General features: G+C 40.8%; 1 protein-coding gene across 4 annotated transcripts in view; it reads right to left on the bottom strand.

Annotated features, from left to right (window-relative positions):
• The window catches only part of optn (optineurin), a 43,239-nt gene extending 28,459 nt beyond the window's left edge, over positions 1-14,780 (bottom strand). The window contains exons 1-5 of one of the 4 annotated variants that reach the window (XM_072563038.1): positions 14,725-14,780; positions 9,768-9,915; positions 5,643-5,836; positions 4,719-4,889; positions 3,374-3,450 (exon numbers count right to left, since the gene is read on the bottom strand). In XM_072563038.1, the coding sequence (XP_072419139.1) occupies positions 3,374-3,450; positions 4,719-4,889; positions 5,643-5,836; positions 9,768-9,915; positions 14,725-14,733 (599 nt within the window). In that variant the 5' untranslated portion in view covers positions 14,734-14,780. Of the gene's footprint in view, positions 1-3,373; positions 3,451-4,718; positions 4,890-5,642; positions 5,837-9,767; positions 9,958-11,098; positions 11,152-14,704 lie in introns of those variants that run through there. The other 3 variants (XM_072563040.1, XM_072563039.1, XM_072563037.1) reach the window with 3 other exon arrangements.
• Positions 14,781-15,819: the final 1,039 nt, after the last annotated feature.

The raw sequence follows: 15,819 nt of genomic DNA, 5'->3' as shown, positions 1-15,819 counted from the left end.
TCGGGGTAAATTTAGGGGAATGGGTCTGGGTGGGTTACACTTTGGAGGGTCAGTGTGGACGTGTTGGGCCAAATGGCCTGCTTCCACACTGTAGGGATTCTAATCTAATCTAAAACAAGGAACTACAGATGCTAGAAGTCTGAAACACAGGGAAATAAAAACTGGAGAAACTGAGCAGGCTCAGGCAGCACTCATGGAAAGAATGCAGTGTTAATGTTTTGGGTTTAAAATCTCTTCTTCATAACTGATTGCAACATCGAAGACATCATTGGTGCCACTTCCCCCCTCCACTCTTCAGATATGCTAAAATTTATCAATTTCGCTTTACCGTGCTCTCCTTTTTCCATTTCAGAGGATAGGCTGGCCATTAATTTCCACTACAAACCCAATAACTCCCAGAGTTACCTGATCAACAGATCCTTATATCCTGCTTCCTACAAGGACTCAATCCCATTCTTTCAGTTTCTCTGTCTCCGTTGCATCTGTTCAAATGATACCATCTTCCAAAATGGGTCCTCAGCAATGTCCATCTTTGTCCACGACAGAAGATTTCCCACCATGATTGATAAAACCCTCAGCTAAGTTCATCTCCCGCACTTTGACCCTTATGCCTTTTCCTCCCTCCCACAACAATAGGTCCCCAAGGTCCTCACATTCCACCCCACCAGCATTCACATCCAAAGGATCATAAGTTACCATTTCTACCACTACCAGACACAAATTCCTCTTCCCTCCTTTGTCAGTCTTTCATAGGGGCCATTCCCTCCAAGACACCCTGGTCCATTCCTTCTCCATTCCTGACACCACCCACATCATCTTATCTTGAAATCCCTGTCTGCTTACTTTCTCACTCCTCACTATGAGGCCCTAGACACACCTTCCAGGTGAAGCAGCTATTTACCTGCACTAGTTCAATCGATTGACGGTATTTGCCCCTCACAATATGATCTCCTCTACACTGGGGGGGACGAAATGCAGAAAGGTCAACCACTTTGTGGAACATCTACATTCAACCCAGTTTCCAGTTACCTGCCATATTGACATACCACCTTGTTTCCTGGCCAACACCTCTGTCTCAGGCTCGCTGCACCGCTCCAATGAATCACAATGCAAGCTGGATGAATAGCATCATATCTTCCACTTGCCTTCAGGGCTCAATATCGAGTTCAATAATTTTAGGGGTAAGCACCTTCTCCCATATCCTTTACCCATTCTTACATCCCAGTCCTTGTGATCATATGGGCTGCTTTCACCAGAGCTAACCCATCATCACCCACTAATGGTTCCCCTCCCCATGAACAGTTTTTCTTTCTCCTCAGTTCACCATTATCCATTCCTTTAGCTGCCCAACTTCTGTTCTGATTTGGGCTCCACCTCAATCTATCATTTGCTCTCCCACCACCTCCAACTTCAGCATATATACCAACCTAGCTACAATCAGTTCTGAAGAGGAGTCAGTGGAAACAAAACCTTGACTCTGCTTTCTCTTCACAGGTGCTGTTAGACCTGCTGAGTTTCTCCAACTATTTTTGTTTCTGTTATTGAAAAAGACTACCTCATTTTGAAAATTACACTTTAATGAATAAAACAATGATTAATTTTATTGATGGATATTTTCAAGGAAGATGAGCTTCAATTAAATATAACTCCTGAAAACATAAAACTCTTTGTCACATTTGTCACAAGCCTTGCAGAATTACAAAATATCAAATTATTCAATCATGGATAACAATTTTCCACAGGTGGCATTTTCGAGAAGCCAAAAAACTAAAGCTTGATCAGTAATAGTATAATAATCCATTTACACCTATACTTAACACACAAAAGCATCTGCTATTACCACTTCAGCTTTCACTCTTCCATGTATGTTATTCTTTTTTCTAATTCCTGCAGTACACCTAATGAAAATGGTACATTAGCCTCAAGAATGGTAATTACCCTACAGTAAAGTTATTTATGTACTTTTAAAGCAGAAACAATAAAAGTCCACTGGCTAAATTATATGTGTCTCCGGTTTGGGCAAGGCATCTTAAAATACTTGTTACGGCTAAATGTTGTGGGCCCAAAGAATCTTTGCAATTCCATAGTTTGGTCAAAGTGAAAAGCTACAACTTACAAAGGTGATCACTTACATCGACGTTAAAGATAGAGGCATAGGGTCATAAAACACTGAAGCAGACCCTTCCGTCCAACTCATCTGCGCCGACCATACAACACAATCTGACCTAATCCCGTTTGCAAGCATTTGGTCCATATCCCTCTAAACGTTTCCTTTTCATACATTCATCTAGATGCCTTTTAAATGTTGTAACTGTACATTGCTCCACCACTTCCTCTGGTAGCTCATTTCATAAGTACACCACCCTTTGTGTAAAAAGTTACGCCTCAGATCCTTTTTAAATCTTTTCCCTCTCACCTTAAACTTATGCCATCTAGTTGTGGACTCTCTCAATCTAGGAAAAAGACTTTGACTATTCACCCAACCCATGCCCCTCATGATTTTATAAACGTCTGTAAGGTCACCCCTCAGCCTCCAACGGTCCAGGGAAAAACAGCCTCAGCCTATGCATTTGGTTTAAAGGAAATAACGTTGCAGTTGGCAGGGTTTTTTGAGAAAATATCACAGCCTCTCCTTGTCTCTTAAGTGATACGAGGATGATGCTGGAAGATAGGGTTGAAGTAGATAATCAGTCATGAAGTTACTCAATGACACAGCAGGCTCCAAGATCTAAATGGTTTACTCCTCCTATTTCTTATACATGGACCCACACTTCACTGTATGGTTATATTTTAACCAATGATCTCTGGTGCAAAAACAGTATCAGATCAACATTTCATGATGAATTATTATATTTTTGAACTAGGTGGCTGGTCTAATTTTCTTGAACTGGTTTAGTTGCAAAGGGTCTGTTTCCACGCTGTACATCTCTATGACTCTATAACTGAGCAGTGATTCTCTCATTTTTCAGTTAGGTGGAGACAGATCTCCAAATTCTATGCCACATTTTGATTTTTAAATTATTCTTTCATTTATTCTATAGCCTTGTGATTCTTCTTCCAACAATTAGCAAGCCTTATACTTCTGAATAACCACATTCTCTCAGAGACTGATCATGGGAATAACATTAAATTGGTATATTTTACTCGTATACGGTAACCATTTGGATTCGAGAGTAGCAGTAAATGTTGAGCAACAAAGCTTTAGTGCATTATTTCAAAGGATACTCTATGCACAATACTATTTGGAATCATGGAACTTTACATATGGAAATAATCAAATCTTAATTTGAAATAAGTTGAGCTGCAATTACAAGTTTAAATAGCATGCAAACTTAAATCAAATGTTAAATATACAATCAATTAAATAACTTACGTGTAGACTGCTTGGCTGTTTGCATTCTTGCACTGCAATTCCTTTGCTGCTTTTAGTTCACCATCATCAGCAGCCTCCTACATAATTAAGAAGCATTATTGCCTTTGAATTTCATTGAATAATTACCACAGAAGTGTGCAAAGTTAAACACATTTTTAAATGTACATAAATGCTCGCAGAAATACCATACTCTAAATGGGCGGCACGGTGGTTAGCACTGCTGCCTCACAGCACCAGAGACCCGGGTTCAATTCCCGCCTCAGGCGACTGACTGTGTGGAGTTTGCACGTTCTCCCCGTGTCTGCGTGGGTTCCCTCCGGGTGCTCCGGTTTCCTCCCACAGTCCAAAGATGTGCAGGTCAGGTGAATTGGCCATGCTAAATTGCCCGTAGTGTTAGGTAAGGGGTAGATGTAGATGTAGGGGTATGGGTGGGTTACGCTTTGGCGGGTCGGTGTGGACTTGTTGGGCCGAAGGGCCTGTTTCCACACTGTAAGTAATCTAATCTAATCTAAATTTGGTACATTTTAACAAGCTAACAAAAAAAAACTAAAGTTCCAGAAAAATTTCAACTTATTAAAATTTTACTAACTTTCAATAAATGCTAAATTTCATCCCTAATTTTAATCCTTTGCAATGTTCTATGTCCCAGTCAATATTTCAATCAGTGTTCTTATTCCTTGACCACCAGTGCTCTCAGGTTAGAAGTCTTGACTTGAGTGGTAGGTTGATTTGCTCTACCTTAACCCTCCACTGATCTCACACTGTTTCTCCCCCTCCCACTGCTTGCCTTGTATCCAGATTGTTAGTGCTTGCTGCTGTCAAGAAGCAGTGTGTCACACTATAAAATCACAGCAATTCGAATGTATTTTGCAACTTCACAATACAATTCCTTCCACTTCATGGGTGTATTTTGCTAGTATTTTTAAACTTTACTGAGTTTGGTCTATAGCATAGACTTGGTTCATAAGTCAGATAGGATCCTGTGCAAACCAGGAATTTATAATTTACCGGCCGTTTTATTATCACGAATGTTTTGTCAATGTGAATTCGCTTTAGTGCAGTTGTCGAATTGGTGGATGTTATTTCTACAGCACAAACGTTTAAAACGTGTGTCCTCTGTAACATGATTACAGCGCCAACAGTAAGCGCTGTTCCAAAATGCGATTTCTCTACAACGCAGTGTTTCACAAGAACGCAACCAACACATTATAGAAAAACTCACTGCATCTTGTTTTAAAGAAATGCATAAGTATTGAAATGTATATTTGTACACTGTTACAATAACCAATTTCTGCAACTAATATGCACTGGAATTCCATTTTTTAAACTTAGTTTTCTCACATACCATTCGAATTTCAACAAATGAATCATCAGACGCTGGGGCACCCAATTTCAGCAGAAGCTCTGAATTCATGGCAACCAAATCAGCTTTTTCTGTCTGCAGCCTACTAACAAGTGCTTTCAGTTGCTGCATATCTTGTTCCATCACATTAGAGATTGCACCTTTGGGTACTCCCTGTCAAAAAATAAAAAGTACAGTTTTAAAAATATTATCCAACTCAATACTTGTCAACACAAGAAAGAATGGAATGCGAGGAGCAAAATTGCGCCTACAAAGTCTAGTACTTCTGACAAATCAAGTATAGCTTGTGCAGTCATGGATTTATTTGCAATATTTAAAAGAGGCAAATGATTTAAATTATAATTGTGAAGCTTCCATCTTTACGGGGTAATCAAGCAAGTATTTCAAATGTCAATATTTTGTCTTATAAATGTTGGAATAACACTTAGGAGTCTACCTTTAATGCCTATTTACAACACCAGAATGTTGCTGGATTTTAAACATTTGAATGTGGATAATCAGTCATGTGTGTGAACAAAACTCATAGACAACAAAAAATTCAGTAGTTACTACCAATATTATCTAATTCCAGATAAAATGCATCATGATTTGTGTGATTCTATACTTTCTTTTTACCATATGTGCACATTTTTCCATTTTTCAGTTTAATTTCTTTTATCAACACTGTGGTCCAGTGTAAGCATTCACAGATTGCAAATATATATCCAGAAATTAGAACCTGGATTAGAGGTTTTTAAAGGAAACTTAGCATTGCAATACAACTGCTTTTCAGCTATTTAAAAAGCTAATTAAACTTCTTCTACTTTTCCCTTTAAGGTGAACAAATTAAAACATTTCAGCCTCCATATCTGCAATAAAATAAGTGTACAGACAAAGTTGAAAACCTTCAGTTCTTCCTTTGGATACCTGTGTAGTATCAGCATTCAATTCCTGTATTTTGCTCTTCAAGATTTCATTCTCTGCAGTAAGGTCTGTTAATCGGGTTTTGGCCTCTTCAAACTTGTTCTGAATATAGTCCCTTTCATCCCTCTGTTTTTCCCTCCAAGTTGCAAGTTCTTCATAACGTTCCTTCATTGCATGATTTGTTTGCTTGATTGCTTCTGCAAGGCAAAAATCACCCACATTTTCTTTCAAGTCAATCAACTAAATACGGAACTGTCATGCAAGTCATATCTAATCTAATAGGATATTTTTACAATGTAGTGCAAGACCATGGATACTTGTTATAGACAGACTCAACAATGACTTTAAATTGGTTTACTAAATATTGATAATGCAATTCATCAAATTACTGCACTAAACATTAGAAAAAAAACACTACTATATTAGAGGTGGTGGTTCAAACCATTCTTTGTAATTTTTATCTAATTCAAGAAAAGCTTCTTTTGAACAATTCTCTTTGCAAATTGTCAAACCAAAACTGTGCTGAACAGGGAACTGAAAGAGTTGTGTCTGGAGGGATTTATAATGATATTTGGATAACAGCCTCAAGCAGAAAATCACCAGCATCTTGGGGGTTATGGATTAATTAACTTAGGGTGTAGGTTTGATATCCAGATGTTTCGTTACCTGGCTAGGTAACATCATCAGTGGCGACCTCCAAGTGAAGCGAAGCTGTTGTCTCCTGCTTTCTATTTATATGTTTGTCCTGGATGGGGTTGCTGGGGTTTGTGGTGATGTCATTTCCTGTTCGTTTTCTGAAGGGTTAATAGATGGCATCTAGATACCATCGATCAACCCCTCAGAAAATGAACAGGAAATGACATCACCACAAACCCCAGGAACCCCATCAAACACAAACATATAAATAGAAAGCAGGAGAAAACAGCTTCGCTTCACTTGGAGGTCGCCACTGATGATGTTACCTAGCCAGGTAACGAAACGTCTGGATATCAAACCTACAGCTCAGTGAGCAAACCTACACCCTAAACCTTGACCTGAGCTACAAACCTTGCAAAAAAGATTAATGTGCTACCCATCTTAAATTCTCCATACTAATCGCAGTTTAGGCTTTTCTACTCTGGTTGAGTGGGTGCTGAATTGGAATCTGTGGAGACATCCGGGGGGGGGGGTTATGAAATAATGCGAAAGGATAACCCAAGAAGAGAACGTAGCCAAAACACACACACTGCAGAATAGTCTGACTGCTTCACTCAGGAATGGACTGCACATGCACTGTTGAGAACAGTGCTAATGTAAATACCTATTTCTTTGGTACATTATATGCATTGGTAATATGTTTTGAATGAAATGAATTCATATTATAAATAATAACTTAGCTAGGGTTTGTAATTACTAATTTATTTGAAATGGGGTCACTGCTCTTGATCAACTTGTATTTCAGATATGTAAAACAAAATATCTTTGAATTAATATCGCTTCAAATAGACATGAAGAATTAGTTATGTAGATCTGTAGATTGTGCTTTTAAAAAGCATCCTAAACTACAAAAGTAATAGTTCTCCTTTTTAAAAAATAACTTTTTAAAAAAAATTTAATTATCCTGAAAATATCCGAAGAAGCACTGCCATTTAACTTACAACAAAAATGTAAAAGGTACAAATTTAGTTAGTGTCAGTGTTGTGGTTGTAAAAGTAGGAAGTACCAGATATTACTGTGTGGAACTTTCTCTGCAACAATATCTTCCAGGGTCATGCAAATATTATTTTGTTCCAACAAGCAAGTTTCTGACTAATAATTAACCTTTGCAGTTCTAAATAACGATGTGACTATTGCACCTATTCTTAAAGCCCAGCAATAAAGGGAAGTTTCACAAAATGAAGAATTCAATTTCATTAAATATTCTACAACTTCATAAGTCATAATCATTGAATGTTTTCAAGACAATAATGCAAAGTTTGTAATAATAGAAATGCCTACAGTTGATATAATTTATGTTCCAATTTTAGTGCAATAGCTCAACTTGTATCACCCAGATAAAATACTAAACTTCTAATACAGGAGATCCCGGATTTATGAATGCCCGACTTACAAATATTCGTACTCACAAACATGATCCCATACAGGGATGTCATTCTGAAGACCCAAAAACTGAGCATTTCCTGTACTTATGAATAGCTGCTTTATATCATCCTACATTGTGTTCCGACTTGAGTACAAATTGACTTGGAAACAGATTCAGGTTCAGAACCCATTTGCAACAGGAACTGCTTGCACCTATATTAATTTATAAACATGCGATACAAAAATATGTAACAGGCTGTAACTATATTCAAGATATAAATTCCTGAGGTAGATCTAGGAGTCACTGCGGCTTTTGAAATGTTCAATTTTACATCATTTTTCTGCATGATTAAAAGTTGCATGGTTCCACACAGGATTGAAGACTGACGGATACAGATGATCTTGATTTAGCAAATAATTAGTAGACCAAGGTATTTAATTAAATCAAAGAAAGGTAGAAGTTTCAGGCAAGAACGGTGGTGAATTTGGAACCAAATTTAAGTGTGTTATCTTAACAAATGAAACTGCTTTCTAAACATCTGAAATAAAAATAAGGTACTGGGGCAACTCAGCAAGTCTGGTAGCATTGGTGGAGGAAAAAACAGAGTTATTGTTTTGAGTATTATACGACTCTTGTTTGGAACCGATAAACATGTAGATGGCCATGTGCTTCAAAGTTACAGATGTAGATAGAAAACTATATCATCAAACACAGTGCAGGAAACAAATAGTCATGTTTTGAGACCAGGGCTAAGTAAAACGTGGAAAAATATGAATTTAAGGATTCTGCATATCAATTTGTGCATAATCAACTCAAGGAGTTTAAAAAACATAAGATCAATAATGTACATAATATTTTGAAAATGCAGCCTACGTAACAAGTAGTCATCTCTGGCCAATTATGTAGGTTATTTATTTTTGTTACTTTTCCCTCACCATCAATTCAACTTCTTAGAAAATTAAAATCATATTTCTTCATTCTGTCATTTAAAATCCCCAGTGACTCATCATTACCCATGGTTATGGGTAGCTCTGTCTGGCTGCTGGGAAGATTACCAACAGTGCAAGGCATTTTAATATTTTAGCAGGTTCGGCAGCATCTGTAGAGAGAGAAACAGTTAACATCAAGTCTGATATGACTCTTCTAAAGAAGAGTCATATTGAACTCAAAGCATTAACTCTGCTTCTTTCACTACATATGCTGCAAAACCTGAGCTTCTTCAGCGTTTTCAGTTTTTAATGTCAGATTTACAACATCTGGAGTATTTTATTTTTATTGCATTGGGTATCTGTTCAGCTTCACACTACTAAAAGGTATTTAAAACACTTTGTAAATATAACTTCTAAGGAATTTATATCCAGAATTAAAAGTAACTAATTTACAGGCTAAAAATTAAAAGAAAGCTGTCTTTTATGAGAATAAAAACTTACACACACATATGGTGCCTGATTATGTCAAGAGTTAATTATGTTAAGCAAATTATGTTAACCTAATTATGTTAGGAGTTACTTGGGTCTGGAGTCAGGCCCGGTTAGGATGGTACATATTCTTCTCTAAAAGGATATTAGTGAACTAAAGGGGTTTTCGTAAAAATCAACAATAATTTCATGATCACCATGAAGGAGTCAAGCTTGTCAACGCTACGTGTACATTCTCCAAAGCCAATATGTCCTTCTGAAGGTAGGTTGTCCAGATCCCCTCATAGCGTTTCATGTGGGCTCTAACCCGGGTTTAGTATATGTGCAGGATAATTTCTGCATCCTTGCACTCTTGACATTTCATTTGCTTTGTTGATTATTTTCTGCACTAGTTTGTGACATATTAAAGATCTCTTCATTTGAACCCAATGTCTTTTTGGACATCCAGGGTATTTAACTTTATATGACCTAGAAAATACATAACTCTCCACAGCTATTATTGTGGAAACAAAGTGATAAAATATTACTAAGTGATGTAAGCTTTATGATTTAACTTATCACCAACATCAGAATCCAAACAACTTTGTGAATGAATTATACAGCTGATTACATTTTTGGTTTTACTTAAGTCTAAGACAGGAACCAAACCTTTTAACTCATTGTTCTCCTTAATCAGTTCATCCATTTGTTGTAGGGTATCTTCTGGTGTGAAGGATCCCAGTATTTGTGGGCCATTGAGACTCACGTTAGGACTCCCATTCACAGTATGTAATCCTTGATTCAAATTCTGTGTCATCTGTCCAGGGGCAGAATTATTTACTTGGTTAGAACACATCATTGTTTCTTCTAACTATGAAAAAAGCAAACACTTAAAAATGTACATGCTGTATAATACCTATTACTCCTGCTTTAGCATGTGTACTATTTTACTGATCACTTAGTAATAAAGATTCACATTTGAAAGCGCTTTTCACAAACTAAGAATCATATTTTTAAGGTAACAGGAGAAAAATTTCAAAGGGACCTCAGGGGCAACTTTTTCCACAGAGGGTGGTTTGTATGTGGAATGAACTGCCAGAGGAAGTGGTAGATGCGGGTACAGATACAACATTTAAGACATTTGGATAGGTACGTGAAAAGCAAAATTTTGGAGGGACATGGGCCAATTGCAGATAAATGGGACTAATTTAATTTGGGAAACTTGGTTGGCATGGACGAGTTGGACCGAAGGGTATGTTTCTATATAAGTCCTGTACTTGTTTGTATTACCGAAACGCAATATCAAAATGCAGTTAATGGAGAATTTCAGACCAGCATCTACAAGAAAGCAACACATACAGACCAGATACTTAACTACAGAAGCAATCATCCCAACACCCACAGAGCTGCATCGGGACATTATTTAAATGGGCCACAACACACTGCAGCACCCAGGAACTATTAGTAGCAGCAGAAAAATATCTAATAAAAGCAAATTATTGCGGATGCTGGAATCTGAAACCAAAAAAAGAGAAAATGCTGGAAAATCTCAGCAAGTCTGGCAGCGTCTGTAAGGAGAGAAAAGAGCTGACGTTTCGAGTCTAACTGACCCTTTGTCAAAGCTCTTTAGAAAAATATCTATACAGCTTATTCAAGAAAATGGGTACCCAATAAACACTGTCCACCGATTCCAAAATAACAAACGCAAACAAGCAGATGTGTCCAGAAACTCCAGCCACATTACCATACCTCACAGTCATCTCTGAAATGACTAACAGTCTACTCCGAATCCTTGGCATCATGGTAGCCCATAAACCAAACAACACACTTAAACAACGGCTGATGAACCTAAAGAACCCTATACAAACAACCAGCAAAATGAATGTCATTAACTAAATACCATGCAAGGACTGTAACAAACACTACATCGGACAGACCAGGCAAAAAGCTAGCCACCAGGATACACAAACACCAACTAGTCACCAAAAGACATGACGCACCATCGTATCCCTGCATACAGACGAAGAAGGACACCACTTTGACTGGGACAACACATCCAACCTAGGACATGCAAAACAGAGACACACATGAAAATTCCCACAGGCCTGGCATTCAAACCGGAACTCCATTAATAAACATGTTGATTCGGATCCCATCTACCAACCTCTGAGAAAAAGAACCAGAAATGATATTACCCACCTTAAGAGACCAAGGCACAAAAACAGAAAGTGGGATGTTACATCAGCGCTTCACTGGAGGCTTGCTAACTTGGTGACGAAATGTCTGGAAACAAACCTTCCAGCTCAGTGAGCAAACTTACAACCTCAATCCGAGCTACAAATCTTCTGAAAAAATATGCAATATCTCATTTGTCCAAATTAAACTCTTTCTGCCACTCTTGTGCCCATTAACCCAATTGATCAAGATCTCTTTGTAATCTTAGATAACCTTCTTCACTGTCCATTATACCACCAAGCCATCATCTGCAAACTTACTAACCATGCCTTCTATGTTCTCATCCAAATCATTTCTGTAAATAACAGACAAAAGTGGATCCTGTACTGATCCCTATGGAACACAACTGGTGACAGGCCTCCAGTCAGAAAAGCAACCCTGCCTCCTACCATAAAGCCAATTTTGTAACCAATTGGCAAGCTCATCCTGATCCCAATGTGATCTACCATGCAGAACGTCTACCACTCTGCCCTCATCAATGTTTTAGTTTCTTCATTAAAAAACTCAACTAGGTTTGTATTTCTTCCTTAACGTGCTCCCACTGTGGTTGCCAGAGCCGTCAGTGATGGCCATTCTACTTCCACAACTTCTATTCTCACCTCCCCGCCCACCCCCCATATCTCCCAGAACGACAATCAGGTTCTCTAATCCTCATCTTTCACCATTTGGCTTTCATTCATTTACAAATCATCCACTTCCATTACCTCCAGCATGATGTCATTACCAATCTTTGCAATTTCAACATCCACCTTCTGAAGGGACCATGCATTCAGTTACACCCGAATCTATTTTTTAAATATCCCTTCTCCTTCTTAAGGCACTGTTCCATGTGAGCACAGATGTAGCTCCTTCCCTTCTATCTTCTCATTATCACAGCCTCTTACCAGTCTCTTATCAGTTAAGATAGTGATTTCATTCATAATATTCTTTGCTTGCAGTGCTGTGCTTGCATTGTTTAATGGGTGATCGCTTTCTGGAACACTTCCATTTAATCAACAAACATAATCCTGACTTTTCCTGTTGCTGTCATTTCAATTCCTCCCTTAATCGGACCTCTCTGATGTCAGTGAGCTACACTCGTCAAATAAAACTCAATTTAAGCTCGATGAACAGTACATCATCTTTCAATCTAAAATTTTACATCCTTCTGGACTCACCATTGAGCTCAACAATTGCAGATCACAAAACCCTGACATTTTTTGCTATTTAATCTTTGTCTCCCACCTATCAGAGTTCCCTTTTGCTCTTCCTTTCCTTCCCCCACCTTGTTTAAAACACATCCAAACCTTCACAGGTCACAGACCTGAAATATTGAGTCTGTTTCTCTCCACACAGATGACGTCTGACCTGACTATTTCCAGAACTTCCCATTCTTATATCCGATTCCATACCCATTGCTTCAAATTAGTACTAGGGAATCTTAAACATCCACATGTGACAGAACACAGAAGATGGATGAAGGTGAAGGAAAGGTGATGGACAGATCCAGAGGGTGGTGCCAAGTTAGATGCTTAGGATTGGGATAATGTGGGGGAGGGGAAAATGAGTGGTTGCAGGGTTTCAAAGCAGAATATGAGGGGCTCCTCCTCCAGACGTCACGTGATAAATGTTTGGCCATGACTCAGGACCTGCATGTCCTTGACAAAGTGGGAAGTGGGAGGTTTCAGCCACGAGGTGGTGGGGTTGCTTGGTGCAGATGTCCCAGAGATGTTCTCTGAAACGATCCACAAGAAGGCGTCCTGTTTCCCGGATGTACAGGAGACCACATTGGGTGCTACGGATGCAGTAGATAATATAGGTAGAGGCGCACCTCCTCCACTTCATGCATCACCGCCCTTGAACCCCACCCCTCCCAAAGCAACAAGGGCAGAATCCCCCAGTCCTCACCTTTCACCCCATCAACCTCCACATACATCGCATCATTGTCTGTCACTTCCGCCACCTCCAAACAGACCCCACCACCACATATATATTTCCCTCCCCAGACCATTCCCTCCACAACTCCCTCATCAGGTCCATGATCCCCATCAGCCTACACCTTTCCTTGCCACCGCAGAAAGTGCAAAACCTGTGCTCACATCACTCCCCTCACCTCTATCCACGGCCCCATGGGATCCTTCCACATCTGTCAGAAAATTACCTGAACTCTACCAATGTCATCTATTGCATCCGTTGCACCCGGGATAAACGTGGATTTCAACAGCTTCCTAATTTCCCCTCCTCCCACATTATCCCAGTCACCACCCTCTAACCTATCACATTTTCTCTCACCTTCATCTACCTATAACTTTCTCAGCCACCTCCCCCCCAGCCCCACCCCCTTCCCATTTATCTTTCAGCCCCCGATCCACATGCCTCATTCCTGATGAAGGGCTTTTGCCCGAAATATCGATTCTCCTGCTCCTCGGATGCTACCTGACCTGCTGTGTTTTCCAAGCAACACACTCGCGACTTTTCAACCTTGTTCCCAGGATTAGTAATCTGGATTATTGGACAATGGCACTCCTGAAGGACTGACAGTGCACCTGAGACAAGGCAGTCGCGGGAGGCTGAACAGGCTGGGGCTATTTTTCCTGGAGCGTCGGAGGCTGAGGGGTGACCTTAGAGAGGTTTACAAAATTATGAGGGGCATGAATAGGGTAAATAGACAAAGTATTTTCCCTGGGGTCAGGGAGTCCAGAACTAGAGGGCATAGGTTTAGGTGAGAGGGCAAAGACAGAAAAGAGACCTTGGGGGCAACGTTTTCACACAGAGGGTGGTACGTGTATGGAATGAGCTGCCAGAGGATGTGGTGGAGGCTGGTACAATTACAGCATTTAAGAGGCATCTGGATGGGTATATGAATAGGAAGGGTTTAGAGAGATATAGGCTGGGTGCTGACGGGTGGGACTAGATTGGGTTGGGATATCTGGTCGGTATGGACGGGTTGGACCGAAGGGTCTGTTTCCATGCTGTACATCTCTATGACTATGACAATTAAGGAACGTCACAAACATCAACAGGTCCAAGTTGTTCGCTCAAAACAACCAGCTCCCAGACCAACCATCACTTTCACTTTCCCCACTCAGTATCACTTTCACTTTCCCATCTCTAGTGGCCGATCCAGCTTCCCTTCTCCCCCCCCCCGCGAGAGCCCGGCACTGACCAACGTTAGACCCTAACTCCCAGGTCAACAGGAGCGGGCCTGGGGACCAGGCGGGTGTACCGCCCGGCGAGAGCTGCGCCCGAACCGGCTACAACCGCCCGCGCCTCCGCCTCCCCCCCAGCAAGAGGACGGTGCACTCAGACTCCCTGTTTTCGATAGTTAAACGGGACATGTACTTTCCCTGACCCGCGCGATGCCGCAGTTGTTTATGATTAAAGACCCTCACAGCGTAAACACGACACTCACCGCCGCCATAACACCAACACCGTCACCACTGCGCAGTCGCAACCCACGGCACTCGCCTCCCCTCCACAAACTGAACTCAATGCGCAGCCGCAACACACGGCACTCTCCGCCCCCCCACTAGAATTCAATGCGCAGCCGCAACACACGGCACTCTCCTCTTCTCCACAACCAGAATTCAATACGCAGCCGCAACACACGGCACTCTCCGCCCCCCCACTAGAATTCAATGCGCAGCCGCAAATACGGCACTCTCCTCCCCTCCACTACCAGAACTCAATGCGCAGCCGCAAACACGGCACTCTCCTCCCCTCCACTACTAGAACTCAATGCGCAGCCGCAACAGACGGCACTCTCCTCCTCCTCACAACCGGAACTGAATGCGCAGTCGCACCAGCTGGCATTCCCCACACCCACTGCTTCACCGAGCGTCACGTCACGGCAGGTCTGGCCCCCATGTGACCCGAAAGCAGAGCTCAACGCCGCCATCTTGGTAAGGGCAGAAGGCAAAAGTGTTCTGGAGGAGAAGCTCTAAATTAGTTTTGGTTTATTAACTGTTAGGCAAACCAGCTTTTGTTGAAGAGATCCAACACCACCCCCAGTTTGCTAGGGTGCTCAAGAACAACAGCATCAGATCTGACACAGAGACCATGGTTTACTAATCCATGGTGGTTCCCATCTTCCTCTATGGCTCTGAAACTTGGACAGACTACAGCAGACATCTCAAGGCAGTGGAGCAGTACCATCAAATGCTGCCTGCGCAAGATCCTGCACATGTGTTGGGAAGAAAGCAGCATCAACACCAGTGTCCTTGATCAGGTCAACATTCCCAGCATCGAGGCACTGACCACCTTTGATCAGATGTGATGAGCTGACCATGACTGACACGAAACTCCCCAACAGGTGCTCTATACCTAGGCAACTGTACCAACTACCAAAAAGGGTAGCACGGTGGCTCCATGGTTAGCACTGGTTAAAACAAGGACTGCAGATGCTGGAAACTAGAGTCTAGATTAGAGTGGTGCTGGAAAAGCACAGCAGGTCAGACAGCATCCGAGGAGCAGGAAAATTGACTTTTCAGGCAAAAGCCCTTCATCA

The sequence above is a fragment of the Chiloscyllium punctatum genome, chromosome 44, assembly GCF_047496795.1.
Source record: "Chiloscyllium punctatum isolate Juve2018m chromosome 44, sChiPun1.3, whole genome shotgun sequence".
In the NCBI taxonomy this organism is placed as follows: Eukaryota; Metazoa; Chordata; class Chondrichthyes; order Orectolobiformes; family Hemiscylliidae; genus Chiloscyllium; species Chiloscyllium punctatum.
Note: the sequence above shows the minus strand (reverse complement) of the source record. Positions and strands in the feature narration are given on the sequence as shown.